General features: G+C 44.5%; 1 protein-coding gene across 1 annotated transcript in view; it reads left to right on the top strand.

The window, feature by feature from the left end:
* Positions 1 to 292: 292 nt before the first annotated feature.
* The window catches only part of FAM83F (family with sequence similarity 83 member F), a 65,203-nt gene continuing 38,597 nt past the window's right edge, over positions 293 to 26,898 (top strand). The window contains exon 1 of the mRNA XM_069736900.1: positions 293 to 822. Coding sequence (XP_069593001.1) covers positions 355 to 822 — 468 coding nt within the window. The 5' untranslated portion in view covers positions 293 to 354. The remainder of the gene's footprint in view (positions 823 to 26,898) is intronic.

The raw sequence follows: 26,898 nt of genomic DNA, 5'->3' as shown, positions 1-26,898 counted from the left end.
CATTTTTAAATCATATTAAGAAGATTTTAATATAATAATGTTTTAATCAAACTTTACAGATTCTTTATCAACAGGTAAATTAGATACAATTTCATTTTCCATGTTTTCAGCGTAAATTCTACCGGACACTGTCTTTGCATTTGACAACAAACTCTTCCTTGGTTCAGTTGTTTCAATGATTGTGGTTTTCACTCTGGCTTTAGGCTCAACTGCTTGTTCCGTTTGGCATGTAAGGAAAAAACTGGAGGTTGGGTTAAAGAGAGGGATGGGTCTCAGGTGAGCTCTGGTTACCACTCCTTCAAGTCCATAATGTAAAGCATTATACTGTGAGTGAGCAGTCAGAAGAAAAATACCATGGCTGAGTCACAGGTCCAGTGCTTGAGAGATGACCATGTTAACGAGAAAATCACGGATAAAATGGTCTACTTCTACTACAGTGAGGACCAGAGGAGGTGCATGGAAGTTCTGATCAATAATGGGATCCAGGCTTACAGACAATACATCAAGGACAAACAGATAAAGGATTTTCTATCTACTAAGGAGCTAATAGATCTAAAAAGTGATTTTAAGAAATATGAAATTGACATTCCGAAGAAAGAAAAAAAACAAGCAAACAAGCAAGGGGAAGAGAAAGAGAAAGAGTCCTCCCTGCAATACTGGCCTGCACTCACTGATACAGAGATCCCACCACTGGACCTTGGCTGGCCAGAGAAAGGGTATTACAGAGGTGTCAGCAAGTTGCTGGTATATACCCACCCTCCGAAGGAAAATGCTCCCACTATAAAGGCTGTTGTGAGAGATTTGATCCAGAGTGCAAAAAAGGTAAGTTTGATCCAAAAAGCCCTGCACTGATCATAGACGTAATGATTCATATTGACATCTTCGAAAGATTGGATTAAATGCAACCTATTGATACGTCTCAATAATTTAACATATTGCACTTTTTATTAGTTTGTTTTTGTGAGCAAAGTACTTTCTTGTCTAGAGTCATAAAGTTCTCAAAACTGAAAGCTACTCTGTAACAAGCCCAGTCATTGAACACAGAATGCAAAGTCATTCTGTCACACCAGATATATATTCAGCACCTCCATGTGAAGTCATGGACCCCGGCAATTGTTAGGTCTGGTGAGAAAAACGGAGCTGGATCTAGACAGTAATAGCAGAAGTGTTCAGACATGTCCAGATGAGACGCTGATTCTTGTGAGCAGCCAACATGCAGGGACAAAATAATCATTTCACCTACACATGAAAATATGCAGCAAGATATAATTAGTTTCTATACTATTCATTTTAAATGTTGTATTAGGGTCCCCTAATCTGAACCCCTAATCAAAGCCTTGGCCGGACGACCTCCATAGTCTACCGATAACATTTTATATCTATTGATTTCAGTATTTGCTGTGTAACCTTTTTCATTTTTCCATATTTCTATTAATCTTCTTAAAACTAAAACATGACGTGAATGTTATGGTTTTATGTTGCATCAGTTCTTCACCAGTTCTTCATTTCTATAGTATAGAGCCAGGAACCTTCTTCATAAACCTCAGAAATGGGCCTCAAAAGTAAATTGTCTGTATTTTATGCTTTCAAAATATCCACATTTTCTTCTCCAAACATTACAATGGGCCATTCATAACTTTCAGATCAGTGACCATGAAAGTGTTAAGTGAAGTCAGAATGAAGTTGGTATCCAACCCTTAAAAAAAAAATGGCCACTTCCTGAAACGTTGTCTCCAAACTGAACAATCTATAAAGTTGACTATAAAACACCTTTTATCTCTTTGCTTTAACCAGAATTTTGTTCCCATAATTTTTTACGACTTCCTCTAACTGGACTCGGTTTGTATTGAATTTTCTCCATCTACATGTAAATTACATACAAAAACGCTCTATGGTTTTTACTTTATAAGCATCGGCTCGACACATTAACGTAAGGTTGGAGAAGTTCCTGATAATTTCATAGTTCGTATGGAGCTGCTATCCATGTGAAGAGGGACAAAGCAGGAAAATTTGGGGGGCATGTGTCCATAGTGCTTCACTATGGGCAGCATGGTGACTCGGTGGTTAGCACTGTTACTAAGCCGCGTTGAGGTCCACATCTGCAAGGAGTTTGTATGTTCTCCCGGTGTTTGTGTGGGTTTCCTTCAGGTTCTCCGGTTTCCTCCCACACTCCATAGACTTAGTGATAGGGAATTTAGATTGTGAGCCCCAATGAGGACAGTGCTGATGATATCTGTTAAGTTCTGCTGAATTGATGTCGCTATATATGTGAGTCAGTAAAAGTATTGTGCCAGTGGCCACTTATTCATGTCCAGACTCTCCACTTTGCATACTCAGATTCTTCATGTGTTATGCTGAACGATGGATTTTCCAGTTGCTTTGTCACGTAGCTGTGTAGATCACGAGGCACTGTTACATGATGATCTCATACTACTTTTATACAGTGCGGAAATATAAAATGAAAATGGTGTCGATATGGAAAGTCCATGCATGGACACCACTAGATAAACTTTTCTCAAAGAAATAAAGAAAAAACAATATGGGTGACATGAGAATGAAAGTAACAATTATCTAGAAGGTAGATCTAGATTGTGCCTGGGTTCATATCCGGACAAACAAACACATAGAAAAAGTATTCATAGTCTTATCTGTTATGGCTGGCAATCAGGCAACACAGCGTGCAGTAATCAGCGCACATACAGAGATCTGGCAATAACCAAAAACAATAGGACAAGCTCTGAGACGTGGAATCTCTGTAGACTGCAGTACCTGATCTATCCTCACACAACTATAAGCAGCAGTGGATTGCGCCTATCACTACCTATGCAACTCGGCACTGCCTGAGGAGCTGACTAGCCTGAAGATAGAAATACAAGCCTGACTTACCTCAGAGAAATACCCCAAAGGAATAGGCAGCCCCCCACATATAATGACTGTTAGCAAGATGAAAAGACAAACGTAGGAATGAAATAGATTCAGCAAAGTGAGGCCCGATATTCTAGACAGAGCGAGGATAGCAAAGAGAACTATGCAGTCTACAAAAAACCCTAAAACGAAAACCACGCAAAGGGGCAAAAAGACCCACCGTGCCGAACTAACAGCACGGCGGTGCACCCCTTTGCTTCTCAGAGCTTCCAGCAAAAGTTAATAGCAAGCTGGACAGAAAAAACAGAAAACAAACTAGAAGCACTTATCTAGCAGAGCAGCAGGCCCAAGGAAAGATGCAGTAGCTCAGATCCAACACTGGAACATTGACAAGGAGCAAGGAAGACAGACTCAGGTGGAGCTAAATAGCAAGGCAGCCAACGAGCTCACCAAAACACCTGAGGGAGGAAGCCCAGAGACTGCAATACCACTTGTGACCACAGAAGTGAATTCAGCCACAGAATTCACAACAGTACCCCCCCCTTGAGGAGGGGTCACCGAACCCTCACCAGAACCCCCAGGCCGACCAGGATGAGCCACATGAAAGGCACGAACAAGATCTGGGGCATGGACATCAGAGGCAAAAACCCAGGAATTATCTTCCTGAGCATAACCCTTCCATTTGACCAGATACTGGAGTTTCCGTCTAGAGACACGAGAATCCAAAATCTTCTCCACAATATACTCCAATTCCCCCTCCACCAAAACAGGGGCAGGAGGCTCCACAGATGGAACCATAGGTGCCACGTATCTCCTCAACAACGACCTATGGAATACATTATGTATGGAAAAGGAGTCTGGGAGGGTCAGACGAAAAGACACCGGATTGAGAATCTCAGAAATCCTATACGGACCAATAAAACGAGGTTTAAATTTAGGAGAGGAAACCTTCATAGGAATATGACGAGAAGATAACCAAACCAGATCCCCAACACGAAGTCGGGGTCCCACACGGCGTCTGCGATTAGCGAAAAGCTGAGCCTTCTCCTGGGACAAGGTCAAATTGTCCACTACCTGAGTCCAGATCTGCTGCAACCTGTCCACCACAGAATCCACACCAGGACAGTCCGAAGACTCAACCTGTCCTGAAGAGAAACGAGGATGGAACCCAGAATTGCAGAAAAATGGAGAGACCAAGGTAGCCGAGCTGGCCCGATTATTAAGGGCGAACTCAGCCAACGGCAAAAATGACACCCAATCATCCTGGTCAGCGGAAACAAAACATCTCAGATATGTTTCCAAGGTCTGATTGGTTCGTTCGGTCTGGCCATTAGTCTGAGGATGGAAGGCCGAGGAGAAAGATAGGTCAATGCCCATCCTACCACAAAAGGCTCGCCAGAACCTCGAGACAAACTGGGAACCTCTGTCAGAAACAATATTCTCAGGAATGCCATGTAAACGAACCACATGCTGGAAGAACAAAGGCACCAAATCAGAGGAGGAAGGCAATTTAACCAAGGGCACCAGATGGACCATTTTAGAAAAGCGATCACAGACCACCCAAATGACCGACATCTTTTGAGAAACGGGAAGGTCAGAAATGAAATCCATCGAAATATGTGTCCAAGGCCTCTTCGGGACCGGCAAGGGCAAAAGCAACCCACTGGCACGTGAACAGCAGGGCTTAGCCCTAGCACAAATTCCACAGGACTGCACAAAAGCACGCACATCCCGTGACAGAGACGGCCACCAGAAGGATCTAGCTACCAACTCCCTGGTACCAAAGATTCCTGGATGACCGGCCAGCACCGAACAATGAAGTTCAGAGATAACTTTACTAGTCCACCTATCAGGGACGAACAGTTTCTCGGCCGGACAACGATCAGGTTTATTAGCCTGAAATTTCTGCAACACTCTCCGCAAATCAGGGGAGATGGCAGACACAATGACTCCTTCCTTGAGGATACTCGCCGGCTCAGATAACCCCGGAGAGTCGGGCACAAAACTCCTAGACAGAGCATCCGCCTTCACATTTTTAGAGCCCGGAAGGTATGAAATCACAAAATCAAAACGAGCAAAAAATAACGACCAACGGGCCTGTCTAGGATTCAAGCGCTTGGCAGACTCAAGATAAGTAAGGTTCTTATGATCAGTCAAAACCACCACGCGATGCTTAGCACCCTCAAGCCAATGACGCCACTCCTCGAATGCCCACTTCATGGCCAGCAACTCTCGGTTGCCCACATCATAATTACGCTCAGCAGCAGAAAATTTCCTGGAAAAGAAAGCACATGGTTTGAACACTGAGCAACCAGAACCTCTCTGTGACAAAACCGCCCCTGCACCAATCTCAGAAGCATCAACCTCGACCTGGAACGGAAGAGAAACATCAGGTTGACACAACACAGGGGCACAGCAAAAACGACGCTTCAACTCCTGAAAAGCTTCCACGGCAGCAGAAGACCAATTAACCAAATCAGCACCCTTCTTGGTCAAATCGGTCAATGGTCTGGCAATGCTAGAAAAATTACAGATGAAGCGACGATAAAAATTAGCAAAGCCCAGGAATTTCTGCAGACTTTTTAGAGATGTCGGCTGGGTCCAATCCTGGATGGCCTGAACCTTAACCGGATCCATCTCGATAGTAGAAGGGGAAAAGATGAACCCCAAAAATGAAACTTTCTGCACACCGAAGAGACACTTTGATCCCTTCACGAACAAGGAATTAGCACGCAGTACCTGGAAAACCATTCTGACTTGCTTCACATGAGACTCCCAATCATCTGAGAAGATCAAAATGTCATCCAAGTAAACAATCAAGAATTTATCCAGATACTCACGGAAAATGTCATGCATAAAAGACTGAAAAACAGATGGAGCATTGGCAAGTCCGAACGGCATCACCAGATACTCAAAATGACCCTCGGGCGTATTAAATGCCGTTTTCCATTCATCTCCCTGCCTGATTCTCACCAGATTATACGCACCACGAAGATCAATCTTAGTAAACCAACTAGCCCCCTTAATCCGAGCAAACAAGTCAGAAATCAATGGCAAGGGATACTGAAACTTAACAGTGATCTTATTAAGAAGGCGGTAATCAATACACGGTCTTAGCGAACCATCCTTCTTGGCTACAAAAAAGAACCCTGCTCCCAATGGTGACGACGATGGGCGAATATGTCCCTTCTCCAGGGACTCCTTCACATAACTGCGCATAGCGGTGTGTTCAGGTACGGACAAATTAAATAAACGACCCTTAGGGAATTTACTACCAGGAATCAAATCGATAGCACAATCACAATTCCTATGCGGAGGTAGGGCATCAGACTTGGACTCTTCAAATACATCCTGAAAGTCCGACAAGAACTCTGGGATGTCAGAAGGAATGGATGACGAAATAGACAAAAATGGAACATCACCATGTACTCCCTGACAACCCCAGCTGGTTACCGACATAGAGTTCCAATCCAATACTGGATTATGGGTTTGTAGCCATGGCAACCCCAACACGACCACATCATGCAAATTATGCAGTACCAGAAAGCGAATAACTTCCTGATGTGCAGGAGCCATGCACATGGTCAGCTGGGCCCAGTACTGAGGCTTATTTTTGGCCAAAGGTGTAGCATCAATTCCTCTCAACGGAATAGGACACCGCAAAGGCTCCAAGAAAAATCCACAACGTTTAGCATAATCCAAATCCATCAGATTCAGGGCAGCGCCTGAATCCACAAACGCCATGACAGAATACGATGACAAAGAGCACATTAAGGTAATGGACAAAAGGAATTTGGACTGCACTGTACCAATAACGGCAGAGCTATCGAACCGCCTAGTGCGTTTAGGACAATTAGAAATAGCATGAGTAGAATCACCACAATAGAAACACAGTCTGTTCAGACGTCTGTGTTCTTGCCGTTCTACTTTAGTCATAGTCCTGTCGCACTGCATAGGCTCAGGTTTACTCTCAGACAATACCGCCAGATGGTGCACAGATTTACGCTCGCGCAAGCGACGACCGATCTGAATGGCCAAGGACATAGACTCATTCAAACCAGCAGGCATAGGAAATCCCACCATTACATCCTTAAGAGCTTCAGAGAGACCCTTTCTGAACAAAGCCACTAGTGCAGATTCATTCCACAGAGTGAGTACTGACCACTTCCTAAATTTCTGACAATATACTTCTACATCATCCTGACCCTGGCATAAAGCCAGCAGATTTTTCTCAGCCTGATCCACTGAATTAGGCTCATCGTAAAGCAATCCCAGCGCCTGGAAAAATGCATCAACATTACTCAATGCAGAATCTCCTGGTGCAAGAGAAAACGCCCAGTCCTGTGGGTCGCCGCGCAAAAAAGAAATAATAATCAAAACCTGTTGAATAGGATTACCAGAAGAATGAGGTTTCAAGGCCAAAAATAGCTTACAATTATTTCTGAAGCTCAGGAACTTAGTTCTGTCACCAAAAAACAAATCAGGAATCGGAATTCTTGGTTCTAGCATCGATTTCTGATCAATAGTATCTTGAATCTTTTGTACATTTACAACGAGATTATCCATTGAGGAGCACAGAGCCTGAATATCCATGTCCACAGCTGTGTCCTGAAGCACTCTAATGTCTAGGGGAAAAAAAAGACTGAAGACAGAGCTAAGAAAAAAAAATGATGTCAGGATTTCTTTTTTCCCTCTATTGGGAATCATTGGGTGGCTCCTTGTACTGTTATGGCTGGCAATCAGGCAACACAGCGTGCAGTAATCAGCGCACATACAGAGATCTGGCAATAACCAAAAACAATAGGACAAGCTCTGAGACGTGGAATCTCTGTAGACTGCAGTACCTGATCTATCCTCACACAACTATAAGCAGCAGTGGATTGCGCCTATCACTACCTATGCAACTCGGCACTGCCTGAGGAGCTGACTAGCCTGAAGATAGAAATACAAGCCTGACTTACCTCAGAGAAATACCCCAAAGGAATAGGCAGCCCCCCACATATAATGACTGTTAGCAAGATGAAAAGACAAACGTAGGAATGAAATAGATTCAGCAAAGTGAGGCCCGATATTCTAGACAGAGCGAGGATAGCAAAGAGAACTATGCAGTCTACAAAAAACCCTAAAACGAAAACCACGCAAAGGAGCAAAAAGACCCACCGTGCCGAACTAACAGCACGGCGGTGCACCCCTTTGCTTCTCAGAGCTTCCAGCAAAAGTTAATAGCAAGCTGGACAGAAAAAACAGAAAACAAACTAGAAGCACTTATCTAGCAGAGCAGCAGGCCCAAGGAAAGATGCAGTAGCTCAGATCCAACACTGGAACATTGACAAGGAGCAAGGAAGACAGACTCAGGTGGAGCTAAATAGCAAGGCAGCCAACGAGCTCACCAAAACACCTGAGGGAGGAAGCCCAGAGACTGCAATACCACTTGTGACCACAGAAGTGAATTCAGCCACAGAATTCACAACACTTATCAGTATAGCACACAGCACAGCTAAATGCATGGAGCTCGCACATTACACATGCATTACTCCAACTGGAGATGTTTGGGGCCCAAAAGCAACTTCTGGACCATGCCCCCATCAAGCCACACCAGCTAACATCTATATTACTGCTATATAAGTGACAAATAATATTGCCACAATGTGACCATATAACCAATATATACAGCAGTGACTAGTTAATACCACCATACTACTGCTGAAGAACACCTAGTATTCCGAGGCCAATATTACCAATGGTACCACTAGACATGGGACAAATAGCAGACCATAAAATGAATTCAGATTATAATGAACAAATAACACTGAACTGTGTCCAATATTACACCCATACACTGACCATATAGTGGTAGATACCAGCTCTGTAAATCGTATAAGTGACTGCTGTGAAGGTTTCCCATGCCTCACAGGTGATGTGTCCTCTGGAGGGAGTTATTCATTTCAAGTCTATCCCTTCTCCATCTGTCCAAGTCCACAATAAAGACTTTGACATCTCATCTCTGCAGAATTTAACACAGGGACATGATTTTCACGCATTCTATATAGCCATTTGTAGGTCGCTACATACATTTCCCCCAGTGTCTAGAATAGCGTAAGACTACCTCTGGGTGAATCCCCACACAATACCAGTGCCTCCATCACTAATGCTGCCCTTTATGCCATCACACAATAAAAAAGACACTAGAAAGTAATAGTCCCCCATTCTATGCCTTTAAAATGCCCCTATGTTGTATTACCATACACTAATGCCCCATGTGCCATCATATACGATCAATGTCCCATTGTGCCACCATGTAATAACAATGACTCCCCTATAAGCCTCAGTGTATTAGTAAGTGCCCCCAAAGTGCCACTATATCTTATTAATGCCCCATTGTGCCACAATCTATATATATAATTGTCTAAGCGTTTTTCCGTCTGTCTGTCTGTCTGTCTGTCTGTCCTGGAAATCCCAGCTCTCTGATTGGTCGAGGCCGCCAGGCCTCGACCAATCAGAGACCGGCACGCCAGGCCTCGACCAATCAGCAACGGGCACAGCGACGATGATGTCATAAAGGACGTAGACATCCTGCGTCTCTGATTGGTCGAGGCCGCCAGGCCTCGACCAATCAGCAACGGGCACAGCGACGATGATGTCATAATGGTTGCCATGGCGGCGATGATGTCATAAAGGTTGCCTTGATCAATCAGCAACGGACACAGTCTGCCGCAAATTCTGGAATCATCATTGTCCATATATTACAGGGACATGCATATTCTAGAATACCCGATGCGTTAGAATCGGGCCACAGTCTAGTATTAGAATAATGCTCCTACTAAGTAATATTATTTCATTGTGTCACCGTGTATTATTGATGTCCCATTGTGCCTCAGTATTATTATGGCTCACCTGTTGATGCGGATTCACTAAACCATAGGGATGGATAGACAGTACCGACCAAGGCTTTGGTGTAAACATCCAGTGGGACAGGATAGCCAGACAGCATGTGGAACAGAGTATATTGCAGATACTTTGTTGTAGCAGAACCGAATGTTCAGGTAGCACCTAGGAACAGCACTGCTAGATTAGCAGACAGACTGATAAGCAGGCACCTTGTTATAGCAGAGCCAATTGTGTAGACAGCATCCTGGAACAGCAGAGCAGAATGCCGGACAGGTGTCTTTTTGCAGCAGAGCTGAGTGTTTGCAAAGAAAAGCTTGTCTGGAGACTTATCGTAGGAAAACTGAAGCAGAGACCAGCAATTCATAGTTTGGGTTGTTTTGCGGCAGTCTAAGAAAGGTATTCAGCGTGGATGCCACAATACTTGAATACATAGGTGGCATGTAGCGGCCTTAGCAAGCCTTATGAACATAACATCAGAGGTTACCACTGCCAAATAATCTGGTGGCATAAGAGGTAAGACATGCAGGCCAGAGCTAGAACCAGGACGTAACACATACAGTATATTATTAATGCCCATATTGTGCCCTATAAAAAGAGTATTTTCACACCTTCTTTGGGCCCATAAAAATGTGACTCAATGTGACTCTCCCGGCAATCAGTCTGATGAAGATAGTGCGATGAAGTGATTTAATCTCACCACCTGACGTGCTCCCTGCACTTCCAACACCTGGAAGACCAAAGCCCTAAGGCAGCCTGTTGCCAATGGCCTCCTGCTTCTCTGCAGTTTTCAACTCTATCCACTTGATTCGGACTAACATTGAAAGTAGTGTCTCTCTGGGAATCTCGGTTGCCCCCTTCACCTCTAGATCCAATCTAGGCAGCTCTGTGACCATGATAGTTTCACTACTGATTACTTTATATTCTGCATTTTGGTGTCTTTGTGTTTTGCCATTATGCTCCATAAAAGAAATGCCAAGATAAGGGATATCCTGAGAAGAAACAAAAATTGCTTGATAATGTTTTTAAAAATGGCAAGCGCTCTCATTTCTCAGTACCTATAAGTTGTGACAAAATCACTGGTAAAGTAATAGATAGGAGATATGCATCACTGAGGTTGTTAGATTCATTGATATAAACCAAGGGGAAATGATCCAGCACACTAAGTTCTGAGAGGGGTTAATTGGCCGTTTTAAATTAAAAAAGTGATTGCCCCCTAAACCTAATAACTGGTTGGGCCACCCTTAGAAGCAACAAATGCATTCAAGCATTTGCGATAACTGGCAATGAGTTTTTACAACGCTCTGGAGGAATTTGACCCATTCATCTTTCCATAATTGCTGTAATTCAGCCACATTGGAGGGTTTCCGAGCATGAACTGCCTTTTTAAGGTCATTCCACAGCATCTCAATCAGATTAAAGTCAGGGCATTGGTAGACAGCAAAATTCATGGTTACCAGAGCAAGTCTTTAAGGTTGTGAATCAGCAAAACAGCCCCATACCATCACACTACTACCACTAGAGTTGAGCGACCTTGACCTTTTTAGAGTCGAGCCGGGTTTTGCGAAACCCGACTATGTCCAAAGTCGGGTCGAGTGAAATCGGCCGATTATGACGTAAAGTCGGGATCGACCGAAACACGAAACCCAATGCAAGTCAATGGGGCAGCATAGTCGGCAGTGAGTGGGGGCCAGGAAAACACCTAGAGTGCCCATTTTAATGTCAAAACCATCCATTCTTCTTAATGAAGCTTGTCAAGCGTAATTTACCTTATAATAATTGGAAGGCATTTGAAATTGGGGGTCATTTGGCTAAAGTTGTGGGGGGTAGGGCTGGTTCAAGTAATTAGTGGGCCCAGGAAATCTGGACCACGTCACGGCAGTGGAGCAGGGAGAGGTAAGTATTTCAACTTTGCAAGTGCTGTGAACCTGAGCAAGCAGGGGGGGCCCACTCGTTGGCATTGGCACTGGCACAGGGCCCCTCAAAGTACAGCGGTGTGTTTGCACGGCGGGGGCGCCTCCCACCGGCAGCAACACTTTTGCGTACTATGAGAGGCCCTGTGCCAGTGACGTCGCCAACTAGTATTCCTCCCCCCACCTGATGAAGGAACCTGCACTTTCATCTGCACCTTCCTCTTTGTCCCCGTGTAAGGTGGTATGGTATGCGGGAAGAGCAACCTGACTTTCAGCAGGGTCACAATGTTGTTGTGTAGCGTGCACGGGGAATGTTGCGTTATGGGTCAATGTACCAGCAGACTCATCTATCACTGGCTGGGCAATGGGCACGATGAAGTGGAAACACAGATATAGGCCCAAAGAAGAAAGTGGGCTAAATGCAGTTCAAAATTGGTAACACAGGAATAACCAGGGGGCATTGCAGTGGAGGACAACTGGAATGAGAGGCTGACACAGAGAGTAGGGCCAAATCAGTAAGTAGTCGAAATGCAGTTCAAAATTGGCAACCGTAGTAAACAGGCGGCACAGCTTTGTTCAGTGGAGGAGAACAGCAAGGAGTGGCAGACACCGATAGTAGGCCCCAACCCAACTAGTAGGCCAAATGCAGTTTAACATTAACAACTACTTAACGAGAGGCTGAAAATGGAATTTCAGGACAGGAAACCAGGAGAACAGCAAGGAGCGGCAGACACCGATAGTAGGCCCCAAACCAACTAGTACGCCAAATGCAGTTGTTCCATTTAACCACAATTTAATGAGAGCCTGAAGATAGAAGCTCAGGAAAGGCAACCTGGTGAAAACCTTGGAGTGTAACACAACCTGTCTCTACACCCCATACCAAATTTGTAGGCCTAATGCAGCGTAGTTTCCACCAACTACTAAACGAGAGCCGGAAGATCGAAGCTCATGAAAGGCAACCCGGGGAACACCTTGGAGTGTAACACAACCTCTCTCTACACCACGAAAGGGCTGATTCTTAGGAAGGAAGGCTGTTGTAAATAAGCATTGCGCGTCCGAGGGTGATTATATTCTTATTCGGTATCTGCTCACCCTCGGACGCGCCATGCTTCTTGATTTGTAATTAATGTTTATTTGCAATGTGCTTTTGACTTACTCAATTATTTTTTTAATTATTGATTTTATTAAATTAATAGTTTAACATCTTATTGGAAATAATTTAAAGGAGACGCGACAGGACAACACTCGGTGGATGCCATATCTGTGTTAACAACTCCAAAAAACTTTCAGTTAACTTCTTGCAGGAGAAAGAAATTGTAGCTGTTGGACCTTTGTAGTACAGTTCCAGATATTTGTTGTGTGTTTGTTTTGATTGTTAAAATGTCTGCATTTGAGATCTCAACACGATCTTATTTTTTATAATCAAATTAATTTTTTAAATATTTTATTAGGTTGGTTCAAGGGGTACACGGGCCGCAGTAGACAGGTCAGTGGAGGCCTAGTGGAAGGAGGGACCGCAGATGCGCCACTGTTTCACCCATACACAATTAGTAGGCCTAATGCAGCGTAGTTTCCAACAGCTACTAAACGAGAGCCGGAAGATCGAAGCTCAGGAAAGGCAACCTGGGGAACACCTTGGAGTGTAACACAACCTCTCTCTACACCACGGAAGGGCTGATTCTTAGGAAGGAAGGCTGTTGTAAATAAGCATTGCGCGTCCGAGGGTGATTATATTCTTATTCGGTATCTACTCACCCTCGGACGCGCCATGCTTCTTGATTTGTAATTAATGTTTATTTGCAATGTGCTTTTGACTTACTCAATTATTTTTTTAATTATTGATTTTATTAAATTAATAGTTTAACATCTTATTGGAAATAATTTAAAGGAGACGCGACAGGACAACACTCGGTGGATGCCATATCTGTGTTAACAACTCCAAAAAACTTTCAGTTAACTTCTTGCAGGAGAAAGAAATTGTAGCTGTTGGACCTTTGTAGTACAGTTCCAGATATTTGTTGTGTGTTTGTTTTGATTGTTAAAATGTCTGCATTTGAGATCTCAACACGATCTTATTTTTTATAATCAAATTAATTTTTTTTATATTTAATGATGTTGGTTCAAGGGGTACACGGGCAGCAATAGACAGGTCAGTGGAGGCCTAGTGGAAGGAGTGACGGCAGACAGGCATCAAAGGCCTAACATTGGGCTGGCTGTAGGCAAGTTAAAATTGGTTCCAGGGGAACACGGCCATCAGTGGCCTGGTCAGTGTAGTTGTAGTTGAAAGAACGGGACGCAGACAGGCTTCGAAGGCCTAACATAATAACATAGGGCTGGCTGTAGGCAAGTTAAAATTGGTTCCAGGGGAACACGGCCATCAGTGGCCTGGTCAGTGTAGTTGTAGTTGAAAGAACGGGACGCAGACAGGCTTCGAAGGCCTAACATAACAAACTTGGGCTGGCTGTAGGCACTTTTAAATTTGTTCCAGGGGTACATGGGCAGCAGTGTATGGTCAGTGGAAGTCTAGTGGAAGGAGTGACCGCAGACAGGCTTCCAAGGCCTAACATAACAAACTTGGGCTGGCTGTAGGCACTTTTAAATTGGTTCCAGGGGTACACGGGCAGCAGTGGTCTGGTCAGTGGAAGTCTAGTGGAAGGAGTGACCGCAGACAGGCTTCCAAGGCCTAACATAACAAACTTGGGTTGGCTGTAGGCACTTTTAAATTGGTTCCAGGGGTACACGGGCAGCAGTGGTCTGGTCTGTGGAAGTCTAGTGGAAGGAGTGACCGCAGACAGGCTTCGAAGGCCTAACATAACAAACTTGGGCTGGCTGTAGGCACTTTTAAATTGGTTCCAGGGGTACACGGGCAGCAGTGGTCTGGTCAGTGGAAGTCTAGTGGAAGGAGTGACCGCAGACAGGCTTCCAAGGCCTAACATAACAAACTTGGGCTGGCTGTAGGCACTTTTAAATTGGTTCCAGGGGTACACGGGCAGCAGTGGTCTGGTCAGTGGAAGTCTAGTGGAAGGAGTGACCGCAGACAGGCTTCCAAGGCCTAACATAACAAACTTGGGCTGGCTGTAGGCACTTTTAAATTGGTTCCAGGGGTACACGGGCAGCAGTGGTCTGGTCTGTGGAAGTCTAGTGGAAGGAGTGACCGCAGACAGGCTTCGAAGGCCTAACATAACAAACTTGGGCTGGCTGTAGGCACTTTTAAATTGGTTCCAGGGGTACACGGGCAGCAGTGGTCTGGTCAGTGGAAGTTTAGTGGAAGGAGTGACTGCAGACAGGCTTCCAAGGCCTAACATAACAAACTTGGGCTGGCTGTAGGCACTTTTAAATTGGTTCCAGGGGTACACGGGCAGCAGTGGTCTGGTCTGTGGAAGTCTAGTGGAAGGAGTGACCGCAGACAGGCTTCGAAGGCCTAACATAACAAACTTGGGCTGGCTGTAGGCACTTTTAAATTGGTTCCAGGGGTACACGGGCAGCAGTGGTCTGGTCAGTGGAAGTCTAGTGGAAGGAGTGACCGCAGACAGGTTTCGAAGGCCTAACATAACAAACTTGGGCTGGCTGTAGGCACTTTTAAATTGGTTGCAGGGGTACACGGGCAGCAGTGGTCTGGTCAGTGGAAGTCTAGTGGAAGGAGTGACCGCAGACAGGCTTCGAAGGCCTAACATAACAAAATTGGGCTGGCTGCAGGCACTTTTAAATTGGTTCCAGGGGTACATGGGCAGCAGTGTATGGTCAGTGGAAGTCTAGTGGAAGGAGTGACGGCAGACAGTCTTCGAAGGCCTAACATAACAAAATTGGGCTGACTGTAGGCACTTTTAAATTGGTTCCAGGGTAACACGGGCAGCAGTGGTCTGGTCAGTGGAAGTCTAGTGGAAGGAGTGACCGCAGACAGGCTTCGAAGGCCTAACATAACAAAATTGGGCTGGCTGCAGGCACTTTTAAATTGGTTCCAGGGGTACATGGGCAGCAGTGTATGGTCAGTGGAAGTCTAGTGGAAGGAGTGACGGCAGACAGTCTTCGAAGGCCTAACATAACAAAATTGGGCTGACTGTAGGCACTTTTAAATTGGTTCCAGGGTAACACGGCCAGCAGTGGCCTGGTCAGTGTAGTAGTTGTAGAAAGAAGGGACCGCAGACAGGCTTCGAAGGCCTAACATAACAAAAATGTCAAAACAATGGTATTGTCAGTGCCAGGCATTGAAGGATGTCAGCGCCTAGACTACACATTGGTGAAGCTGTGAGAGATAATTTTGCTAGTGGTAGAGCACTGTTTGAGCTGGGGGGGGGAACTGTCTTGTGGCCGGCGGTACAGGCACAGGGCCCCTCATATTACAACGGTGTGTCTGACGTTGGGTGCGCACCACCACCGCCAGAGACACTTTATTGTACTATGAGGGACCCAGTGGCAGTGCCGTCGACCAAAAGCGGCCACACCCACCTCTTCAGACAAACAGCACTCTCAAGGGTCCAAGCGCAAAGTGGCGATAGCACGGCCCCGTGTGGGGAGTTTGGCCATTTCGTGAGGTGGAAACATGTCGTATGCTGGACAATCAGGTGAAGAAAATTACGAGATTGGAAAAGTCATTCAGAATAGTCCACAGGCAAGACCTTTTCATAGGAAAGCTAGGTGTCAGCCGGGCAGGGTGGGGCAAAAGATTTTGAAATCCAGTTGTGGTTCATTTTAATGAAGGTTAGATCATCTACATTTTGGGTAGCCAGACGAGTCCTTTTTTCTGTTAGTATTGAACCTGCAGCACTGAATACTCTTTCTGATAGGACACTAGCTGCCGGGCAAGCAAGCTCCTGCAATGCATATTCTGCCAATTCTGGCCAGGTGTCTAATTTGGATGCCCAGTAATCAAATGGGAATGACGGTTGAGGGAGAACGTCGATAAGGGATGAAAAATAGTTTGTAACCATACTGGACAAATGTTGTCTCCTGTCACTTTGAATTGATGCTGCAGTACCTGTCCTGTCTGCGGTCATAGAAAAATCACTCCACAACCTGGTCAGAAAACCCCTCTGGCCAACGCCACTTCTGATTTCTGCCCCTCTAACACCTCTGGTCTGCTGGCCCCTGGAGCTCGTGTGAGAACGATCACGGGCGCTGTGTGCAGGGAATGCCAGAAGCAAACGGTCAACAAGAGTTGATTGTTTTGTTGCTAATATTAGTTCCAAGTTCTCATGTGGCATAATATTTTGCAATTTGCCTTTATAGCGAGGATCAAGGAGGCAGGCCAACCAGTAATCGTCATCGTTCATCATTTTTGTAATGCGTGTGTCCCTTTTGAGGATACGCAAGGCATAATCCGCCATGTGGGCCAAAGTTCCCGTTGTCAAATCTGCGGTTGTGCTTGGTTGAGGGGCAGTTGCAGGCAAATCTACGTCACTTGTGTCCCTCAAAAAACCAGAACCCGGCCTTGCCACGGCACCAATTTCCCGTGCCCCCGGGAAAGCTTCCTCATTAAAAATATACTCATCCCCATCATCCTCCTCATCCTCCACCTCCTCTTCGCCCGGTACCTCGTCATGTACACTGCCCTGACCAGACAATCGCTGACTGTCATCAAGGCTTTCCTCTTCCTCTGGTGCAGACGCCTGATCCTTTATGTGCGTCAAACTTTGCATCAGCAGACGCATTAGGGGGATGCTCATGCTTATTATGGCGTTGTCTGCACTAACCAGCCGTGTGCATTCCTCAAAACACTGAAGGACTTGACACATGTCTTGAATCTTCGACCACTGCACACCTGACAACTCCATGTCTGCCATCCTACTGCCTGCCCGTGTATGTGTATCCTCCCACAAAAACATAACAGCCCGCCTCTGTTCGCACAGTCTCTGAAGCATGTGCAGTGTTGAGTTCCACCTTGTTGCAACGTCTATGATTAGGCGATGCTGGGGAAGGTTCAAAGAACGCTGATAGGTCTGCATACGGCTGGAGTGTACAGGCGAACGGCGGATATGTGCGCAAAGTCCACGCACTTTGAGGAGCAGGTCGGATAACCCCGGATAACTTTTCAGGAAGCACTGCACCACCAGGTTTAAGGTGTGAGCCAGGCAAGGAATGTGTTTCAGTTGGGAAAGGGAGATGGCAGCCATGAAATTCCTTCCGTTATCACTCACTACCTTGCCTGCCTCAAGATCTACAGTGCCCAGCCACGACTGCGTTTCTTGCTGCAAGAACTCGGACAGAACTTCCGCGGTGTGTCTATTGTCGCCCAAACACTTCATAGCCAATACAGCCTGCTGACGTTTGCCAGTAGCTGCCCCATAATGGGAGACCTGGTGTGCAACAGTGGCAGGTGCGGATGGAGTGTTTGTGCGACTGCGGTCTGTGGACGAGCTCTTGCTTCTGCAGGAGGACGAGGAGGAGGAGGAGGAGGAGGGGGTGCGAACGGCTACAGACAACTGTTTACTAGACCGTGGGCTAGGCAGAACTGTCCCAAACTTGCTGTCCCCTGTGGACCCTGAATCCACCACATTTACCCAGTGTGCCGTGATGGACACGTAACGTCCCTGGCCATGCCTACTGGTCCATGCATCTGTTGTCAGGTGCACCTTTGTGCTCACAGATTGCCTGAGTGCATGGACGATGCGCTCTTTAACATGCTGGTGGAGGGCTGGGATGGCTTTTCTGGAAAAAAAGTGTCGACTGGGTAGCTCGTAGCGTGGTACAGCGTAGTCCATCAGGTCTTTGAAAGCTTCGCTTTCAACTAACCGGTAGGGCATCATCTCTAACGAGATTAGTCTAGCTATGTGGGCGTTCAAACCCTGTGTACGCGGATGCGAGGCTAAGTATTTCCTTTTTCTAACCATAGTCTCATGTAGGGTGAGCTGGACTGGAGAGCTGGAGATCGTGGAACTAGCGGGGGTGCCGGTGGACATGGCAGACTGAGAGACGGTGGGAGATGGTATTGTTGCCGCCGGTGCCCTAGATGCAGTGTTTCCTACTACGAAACTGGTGATTCCCTGACCCTGACTGCTTTGGCCTGGCAAAGATACCTGCACAGATACAGCAGGTGGTGCGCTAAATGGTGGTCCTACACTGCCGGAAGGGATGTTGCGTTGATGACTAGCTTCATTGGCCGAGGGTGCAACAACCTTAAGGGACGTTTGGTAGTTAGTCCAAGCTTTCAAATGCATGGTGGTTAAATGTCTATGCATGCAACTAGTATTGAGACTTTTCAGATTCTGACCTCTGCTTAAGGAAGTAGAACATTTTTGACAGATGACTTTGCGCTGATCAATTGGATGTTGTTTAAAAAAATGCCAGACTGCACTCTTTCTAGCATCGGATACCTTTTCAGGCATTGCAGACTGAGCTTTAACCGGATGGCCACGCTGTCCTCCACCAGGTTTTGGCTTTGCCACGCGTTTTGGGCAAGATACGGGCCTGGCAGATGGAACCTGTGGCGATGTTGATGCCTGCTGCGGCCCCTCCTCCTCCTCTGCTTCAGAACTGCTGCCGCCTGCACCCTGTTCCCCCAATGGCTGCCAATCGGGGTCAAGAACTGGGTCATCTAATAACTCTTCTTGTACCTCCTGCGCAACTTCGTCTGTGTCACCGTGTCGTTTGGTGGTATAGCGTTCGTGATGGGGCAACATAGTCTCATCAGGGTCTGATTCTTGATCAGCACCCTGCGAGGGCAATGTTGTGGTCTGAGTCAAAGGACCAGCATAGTAGTCTGGCTGTGGCTGTGCGTCAGTGCACTCCATGTCAGATTCAACTTGTAATGGGCATGGACTGTTAACTGCTTCACTTTCTAAGCCAGGGACGGTATGTGTAAAGAGCTCCATGGAGTAACCCGTTGTGTCACCTGCTGCATTCTTCTCTGTTGTTGTTTTTGCTGAAGAGGACAAGGAAGTGACTTGTCCCTGACCGTGAACATCCACTAACGACGCGCTGCTTTTACTTTTACCAGTTTCACGAGAGGAGGCAAAAGAGCTAGAGGCTGAGTCAGCAAGATAAGCCAAAACTTGCTCTTGCTGCTCCGGCTTTAAAAGCGGTTTTCCTAATCCCAGAAAAGGGAGCGTTCGAGGCCTTGTGTAGCCGGACGACGAACCTGGCTCCACAGCTCCAGACTTAGGTGCAATATTTTTTTCCCCACGACCACCTGATGCTCCACCACTACCACTACCCTCATTACCAGCTGACAATGAACGCCCCCGGCCACGACCTCTTCCACTAGACTTCCTCATTGTTTTAAAAACGTAACCAAACTAACGTTATTTGTTGCAGTCACACAACTTACACGGTGAGCTATAACTTCAGTATGATTTAGCTACCCCTTTACAGGTTGGTGAGACCACAGCGAAAATCAGGCCCAATGTTACACACTCTGTTTTTGGTGGCTGCAAATTAGAGAGATGCCCCACACGCAGGACTGTCACTGAAGCACAAATGTTAATATTAATGTCACACTATTATTTTTTTTTTATTTTTATTTTTTTCAGGAACACTTTAGAAACCCCAAAAAAAAAAAAAAAATAGATTTTTGCAGGGAGAATTTAGAAAACAAATGTAACAAACTATATGCTTTCTATGGGCCACTGAGTGAGAGATGACGCACACAGGAATCAGGAGTGGCACACAAGCCCAGAGGCCAATATTTTTCTACCAATGATTGATGGAGTTATTTTCTCTGGTAGATTTTGGAACCCAAATCAAGGAAAAAAAATATAGGCTTTCTATGGACCACAATTGGAGAGAGAGAGAGAGAGAGAGAGAGAGAGATGGCACACCCAGGAGTCAAGACTGGCACACAAGCAGAAAGGCCAATATTAATCTCCCACTGTTTTTTTTGGTTGTTTTTTTTTTTTTTTTTTCAGGGAGACTTTAGAAAAAAAAATAATAAAAAAAATATGATTTTATCAGGAAGAATTTAGAAACCAAATAAAATAAAATGATTTTTTCAGGAAGAATTTATAAAACAAATAAAACCAAAAATAGGCGTTCTATGGCCCACTGACTGAGAGATGACGCACACAGGAGTCAAGACTGGCACACAAGCAGAAAGGCCAATATTAATCTCCCACTGTTTTTTTTTTTTTTTTTTCAGGGAGACTTTAGAAAAAAAAATAATAAAAAAAATATGATTTTATCAGGAAGAATTTAGAAACCAAATAAAATAAAATGATTTTTTCAGGGAGAATTTATAAAACTAATAAAACAAAAAATAGGCGTTCTATGGCCCACTGAGTGAGAGATGACGCACACAGGAGTCAAGACTGGCACACAAGCAGAAAGGCCAATATTAATCCCCCACTGTTTTTTTTGTTTGTTTTTTTTTTTGTTTTGTTTTTTTCAGGGAGACTTTAGAAAAAAAAATAATAAAAAAAATATGATTTTATCAGGAAGAATTTAGAAACCAAATAAAATAAAATGATTTTTTCAGGGAGAATTTAGAAAACAAATAAAACCAAAAATAGGCGTTCTATGGCCCACTGACTGAGAGAGAGAGAGAGAGAGAGAGAGAGAGATGGCACGCTTAGTACTGGCACACAAGCCCAAAGGGCAATATTAATCTCCCTTTTTTTTTCAGGGAGAATTTCTAAAACCCCCAAAAAAAAAAAAATAGGCTTTCTATGGCCCACTATTTGTGAGAGAGATGGGACGCTCAGGACTGGCACAGATGGCACGCTCAGGACTGGCACAGAAGCCCAGAGGCCAATATTAATCTCCCTTTTTTTCTGGGAGAATTTATAAAACCAAAAAAATATTTAAATAGGCTTTCTATGGCCCACTATTTGTGAGAGAGATGGCACGCTCAGGACTGGCACAGATGGCACGCTCACAACTGGCACACAAGCCCAGAGGCCAATATTAATCTCCCTTTTTTTCAGGGAGAATTTATAAAACCAAAAAAAAAATTAAATAGGCTTTCTATGGCCCACTATTTGTGAGAGAGATGGCACGCTCAGGACTGGCACAGATGGCACGCTCACAACTGGCACACAAGCCCAGAGGCCAATATTAATCTCCCTTTTTTCAGGGAAAATTTATAAAACCAAAAAAAAAATTAAATAGGCTTTCTATGGCCCACTATTTGTGAGAGAGATGGCACGCTCACAACTGGCACAGATGGCACGCTCACAACTGGCACACAAGCCCAGAGGCCAATATTAATCTCCCTTTTTTCAGGGAAAATTTATAAAACCAAAAAAAAAATTAAATAGGCTTTCTATGGCCCACTATTTGTGAGAGAGATGGCACGCTCAGGACTGGCACAGATGGCACGCTCACAACTGGCACACAACCCCAGAGGCCAATATTAATCTCCCTTTTTTTCAGGGAGAATTTATAAAACCAAAAAAAAAAATTAAATAGGCTTTCTATGGCCCACTATTTGTGAGAGAGATGGCACGCTCAGGGCTGGCACAGATGGCACGCTCACAACTGGCACACAAGCCCAGAGGCCAATATTAATCTCCCTTTTTTCAGGGAAAATTTATAAAACCAAAAAAAAAATTAAATAGGCTTTCTATGGCCCACTATTTGTGAGAGAGATGGCACGCTCAGGACTGGCACAGATGGCACGCTCACAACTGGCACACAAGCCCAGAGGCCAATATTAATCTCCCTTTTTTTCAGGGAGAATTTATAAAACCAAAAAAAAAATTAAATAGGCTTTCTATGGCCCACTATTTGTGAGAGAGATGGCACGCTCAGGGCTGGCACAGATGGCACGCTCAGGACTGGCACACAAGCCCAGAGGCCAATATTAATCTCCCTTTTTTTCAGGGAGAATTTATAAAACCCAAAAAAAAATAAAATAGGCTTTCTATGGCCCACTATTTGTGAGAGAGATGGCACACTCAGGACTGGCACACAAGCCCAAAGGCTAATATTAATCTCCCACTGTATTTTTATCAGGGAGAATTTATACACCCCACAAAAAAAAATACAGAAAAATGAAAAGGCTTTCTATGGCCCACTATGTGAGAGAGATGGCACACACAGGGATGGCACTCTAGCAGAAATGCCAAATTGCCAATCTTAATCTCCCACCAAAAAAAAAAAAAAACAGGGAATGTCCTACAATTACTATCTCCCTGCCTGCAGTAATCTCAGCCAGGTATGGCAGGCAGCAATAAGGAGTGGACTGATGCACAAATCAAATAAAAAGTGTGGACAAACAAAAAAGATAGCTGTGCAGAAAGGAAGGAACAAGAGGATTTGTGCTTTGAAAAAAGCAGTTGGTTTGCACAGCGGCGTACACACAGCAATGCAGCTATCAGGGAGCCTTCTAGGGCAGCCCAATGAGCTACAGCGCTGAGGGGGAAAAAAAAAAAAAAAACTTCCACTGTCCCTGCACACCGAGGGTGGTGTTGGACAGTGCAAATCGCTGCAGCACAAGCGGTTTTGTGGTTAATGGACCCTGCCTAACGCTATCCCTGCTTCTGACAAAGCGGCAGCAACCTCTCCCTAAGCTCAGATCAGCAGCAGTAAGATGGCGGTCGGCGGGAACGCCTCTTTATAGCCCCTGTGACGTCGCAGACAGCAAGCCAATCACTGCAATGCCCTTCTCAAAGATGGTGGGGACCAGGACCTATGTCATCACGCTGCCCACACTCTGCGTTTACCTTCATTGGCTGAGAAATGGCGCTTTTCGCGTCATTGAAACGCGACTTTGGCGCGAAAGTCGCGTACCGCATGGCCGACCCCGCACAGGGGTCGGATCGGGTTTCATGAAACCCCGACTTAGCCAAAAGTCGGCGACTTTTGAAAATGTTCGACCCGTTTCGCTCAACCCTAACTACCACCATATTTTACTGTTGGTATGATGTTCTTATTTGGAAATGCTGTGTTACTTCTACGCTAGATGTAATGGGACATACACCATCCAAGAGGTTCAAATTTTGTTTTGACAGTCCAGAGTAGTCCCCAAAAAGTCTTAGGGATTATCAAGATGTTTTCTGGCAAAACTGAGTTGAGCCTTTATGTTCTTACTGCTCAGCAGAGGTTTTTGTCTAGGAACTCTGCCATGCAGAATGTTTTTTGCCCTCTTTCTTATGGTGGAGTCATGAACACTGACCTTCGCTGAGGCAAGTGAGGCCTGCAGTTCTTTGGATGTTGTTGTGGGGTCTTTTGTGACCGCTTGACTCGTTACTATGCTCTTGGGGTAATTTTGGTCAGCCAGCCACTCCTGGGAAGGTTCACCACTGTTTCATGTTTTCCCCATTTGTGGATAATGGCTCGCACTGTGGTTTGCTGGAGTCCCAAAGTTGAGAAATGGCTTTATAACTTTTTCCAGACTAATAGATATCAATTACTTCGTTTCTCAGTTGTTCCAGAATTTCTTTGGATCGTGTTATGATATCTAGCTTTTGGGGAATCTTTTGGTCTACTTCACTTTTTCAGGCAGGTCCTATTTAAGTGATTTCTAGATTCAGAACAGGTGTTGCAGCAATCAGGACTTGGTGTGGCTAGGGAATTTGAACTCCACTTCCCAAAGATTTGATAAACCACAGTTAATTTATGTTTTATGGAGGGAGGCAATCACTTTTTCACACAAGGCTCTGTAGGTTTGGATTTCTTTTTCCTTAATAATAAAGACCTTCATTTAAAAATGGCATTTTGTGCTTACTAGTGTTATCTTTGTCTAATATTTAAATTTGTTTTGTGATCTGAAACATTTAAGTGTGACAAACATGCAAAAGAATAGGAAATAAAGAAGGGGCAAACACTTTTTCACACAACTGTATAAGATACATAATAAGTATTAAATTGAGATATACTCTGTATAGAGGATGAATGTCCTCAAGAAGTTTTATATAAGTGTTAAAACGTTTTAGCTAAATATAAGAGATAAAGTTATTCATATACAAGTAAATGATATAGTGTGCACACTTTGAAAAGCATGTGCTCAACTACAAGAAACATACCCAAGGCTCGTTTCACTTATAGCTTCGTCAGGGAATAATATTATATCTAGTAGAATAGAGCAAACAGATTCACGCTATCATAATCCTGCTTCCAGTCCGGTCCTCCGTTGCAGCTGGATTAGAGGAGACTCCACATAATGGGCATACCTTGCAGTTTCTAGGCCCTACTCAACTGTAATAACTAGTCTCGATGGCGCATGCCCAAAAAAATAACAGTGCATATACTAGATTTTGAACGGATTGTGGTGACAAATGACTGCTTCAGGCACAGAAATCAAGCCAGACTTTGACACTCAGCTCTTTCTCCATAACTCTTAGGTCTCTTTCACACATCAGTTTTTTAGAATCAGTCACAATCTGTCAAAGTCTTGAAAAGACGGATCCTGTGCAGATTGTAAAAAACTGATGCACTGGATCCGAGAGAGAGAGAGATTTTCCCTGAATGGAAAAATTGGTTAAATTAAAGGAATAGAAATTCTTCCAGGCATGCTCAGTTTCAAAAAACAGAATCCATTGCTGGATTCCATCTTTTTACGGGCAGCGACAGATCCTGCGCCCTTAGGAATCCACTATAGCCAACGATCGACAGCGCAGGATCCGTTGCTGTCTGACTTTTCGACGTACACAAAAAATGATACTTTGTCTGTTGTCGACGGCTGACGGACAAAGACTTTACAACGGATCCGTCAAACGATGGATGAAATGGATGGCCATCCGTCACAATCCATCGCTAATACAAGTCTATGAGAAAAAAACGGATCCAGCAGCAACATTTGCTGGATCCGTTTTTTTCTAAAAAAAAAAAATGAATTGCGACTAATGGCAAAAAACTGATGTGTGAAAGAGTCCTTAAAGAGACTTCGTCAGAACAAAATTACTGTTCAAATTGAGTAAAGGCGCTCGGTGCACCCTTAGCGTGGCCAAACATTTACGTGCACCTTCCCACTTTTTTCCATCTATCTCCCCACTTTTCTTGCTCTATAAAGCCAGATCATCAATCAAAGAAGAGGAGAGGTGAAGATAGATAGAAAACAAGTAAGTGGGAAGGTGCATGCACTTAAATATTTGGCCATTCATTGAGAGGCATGAACCTCAATGAATTTGATGCATCTTTTAGCTGTCGTGCATCACCATAATACATTTTCTCCAGTTGGGGCTTAAGTACATTTCTGTTGTAATTTATATCACTTTTGTGATATCCTTAATCCAATCAAACTTATTAAACTTATTAGTTGGTACAAACCCAAAGCCTCTTTCAAGAACTGCCACTTCAGTATCAGAAAGATGATAGGATGAGAGATTTAATATCCTATTTTCCTTATTTCTATTTAAAGGGGAGCCCCCAACCGCTCCCTTAGATAATATGGCATTGTTCCTCTCTCTAAAAAAGAGGAGGAAGAGGAGGAGGATGGAGGTGGACCTGTTGGATTCCCTGCTGTAGCATTGTGACCGGAAAAAGTATGATAATTTTTTCCACCTCTTGCATATGTATATCTCTTCTTTCCTGATCTCCCCCATTTTTCCCTACGCGGTTTGAACGCTGGGTTAATGAAATTCCTACCTCCGCTCCTAAGCTTGAAGGGATATCAGAAGGTGGCATGGTGTATGTCTGACACTACAACACATACATTTCCCCAGTGCATATGACATGCTGTAACAGACCAAAAGTACATGTGTGTTTAGCCCTAGATTTTGAGCTCCTATCTGCCGTTACAATATTTAAGCTGGCTAGAAATGGTATATATGTGAGTAAAGGGACACAGATTACCAAGCGAGTTTAGAACCCTAGATATAGCTAGCTAGCCATACTGACATATTTTTGTCCCTTCAAGCTATTCACATTTATCATTGTATGTGTGATATGTCTCTCCCCCTAACCTATTAGGGTGTTATAGGGATTAGTAGGGATAGCCGGCGTGGAGCGGGGGCGCCAAGGCGTAGGTAAATAGGGTGCCAACCTCCGCAGGCAGGTAGGGAACACATAGTGAACGTAGGGCTTGGCACTATTCCGGCCTTTCCTATAGTACGCTTATTTATTGGTGATGGTGTTTGGCAAGTGCACAAGTATGTTTTTAATATATTAAATAAAAGCTATATTTTATGGTTATTTCTGAATTGCCTTTTGGGTATTTTTCTGTGAGTTGATATAGGGTACCAACCTCTGCAGTTAGGCAGGCATTCAGGTCAGGGTTTATCTTTAGGTTGAACGCAGTGTGCACTTTCTATTGTGGTGTTTGTATTTGTTGTTTGTCCCTTTTTTAAAAATTAATAATAAAAGTTACATTTTATATCTTCTCAATATTGGGGTTCTTTAATGTTAGCCTATATTGATCTACCCT

Source organism: Ranitomeya imitator, chromosome 8 (assembly GCF_032444005.1).
Source record: "Ranitomeya imitator isolate aRanImi1 chromosome 8, aRanImi1.pri, whole genome shotgun sequence".
In the NCBI taxonomy this organism is placed as follows: Eukaryota; Metazoa; Chordata; class Amphibia; order Anura; family Dendrobatidae; genus Ranitomeya; species Ranitomeya imitator.
Note: the sequence above shows the minus strand (reverse complement) of the source record. Positions and strands in the feature narration are given on the sequence as shown.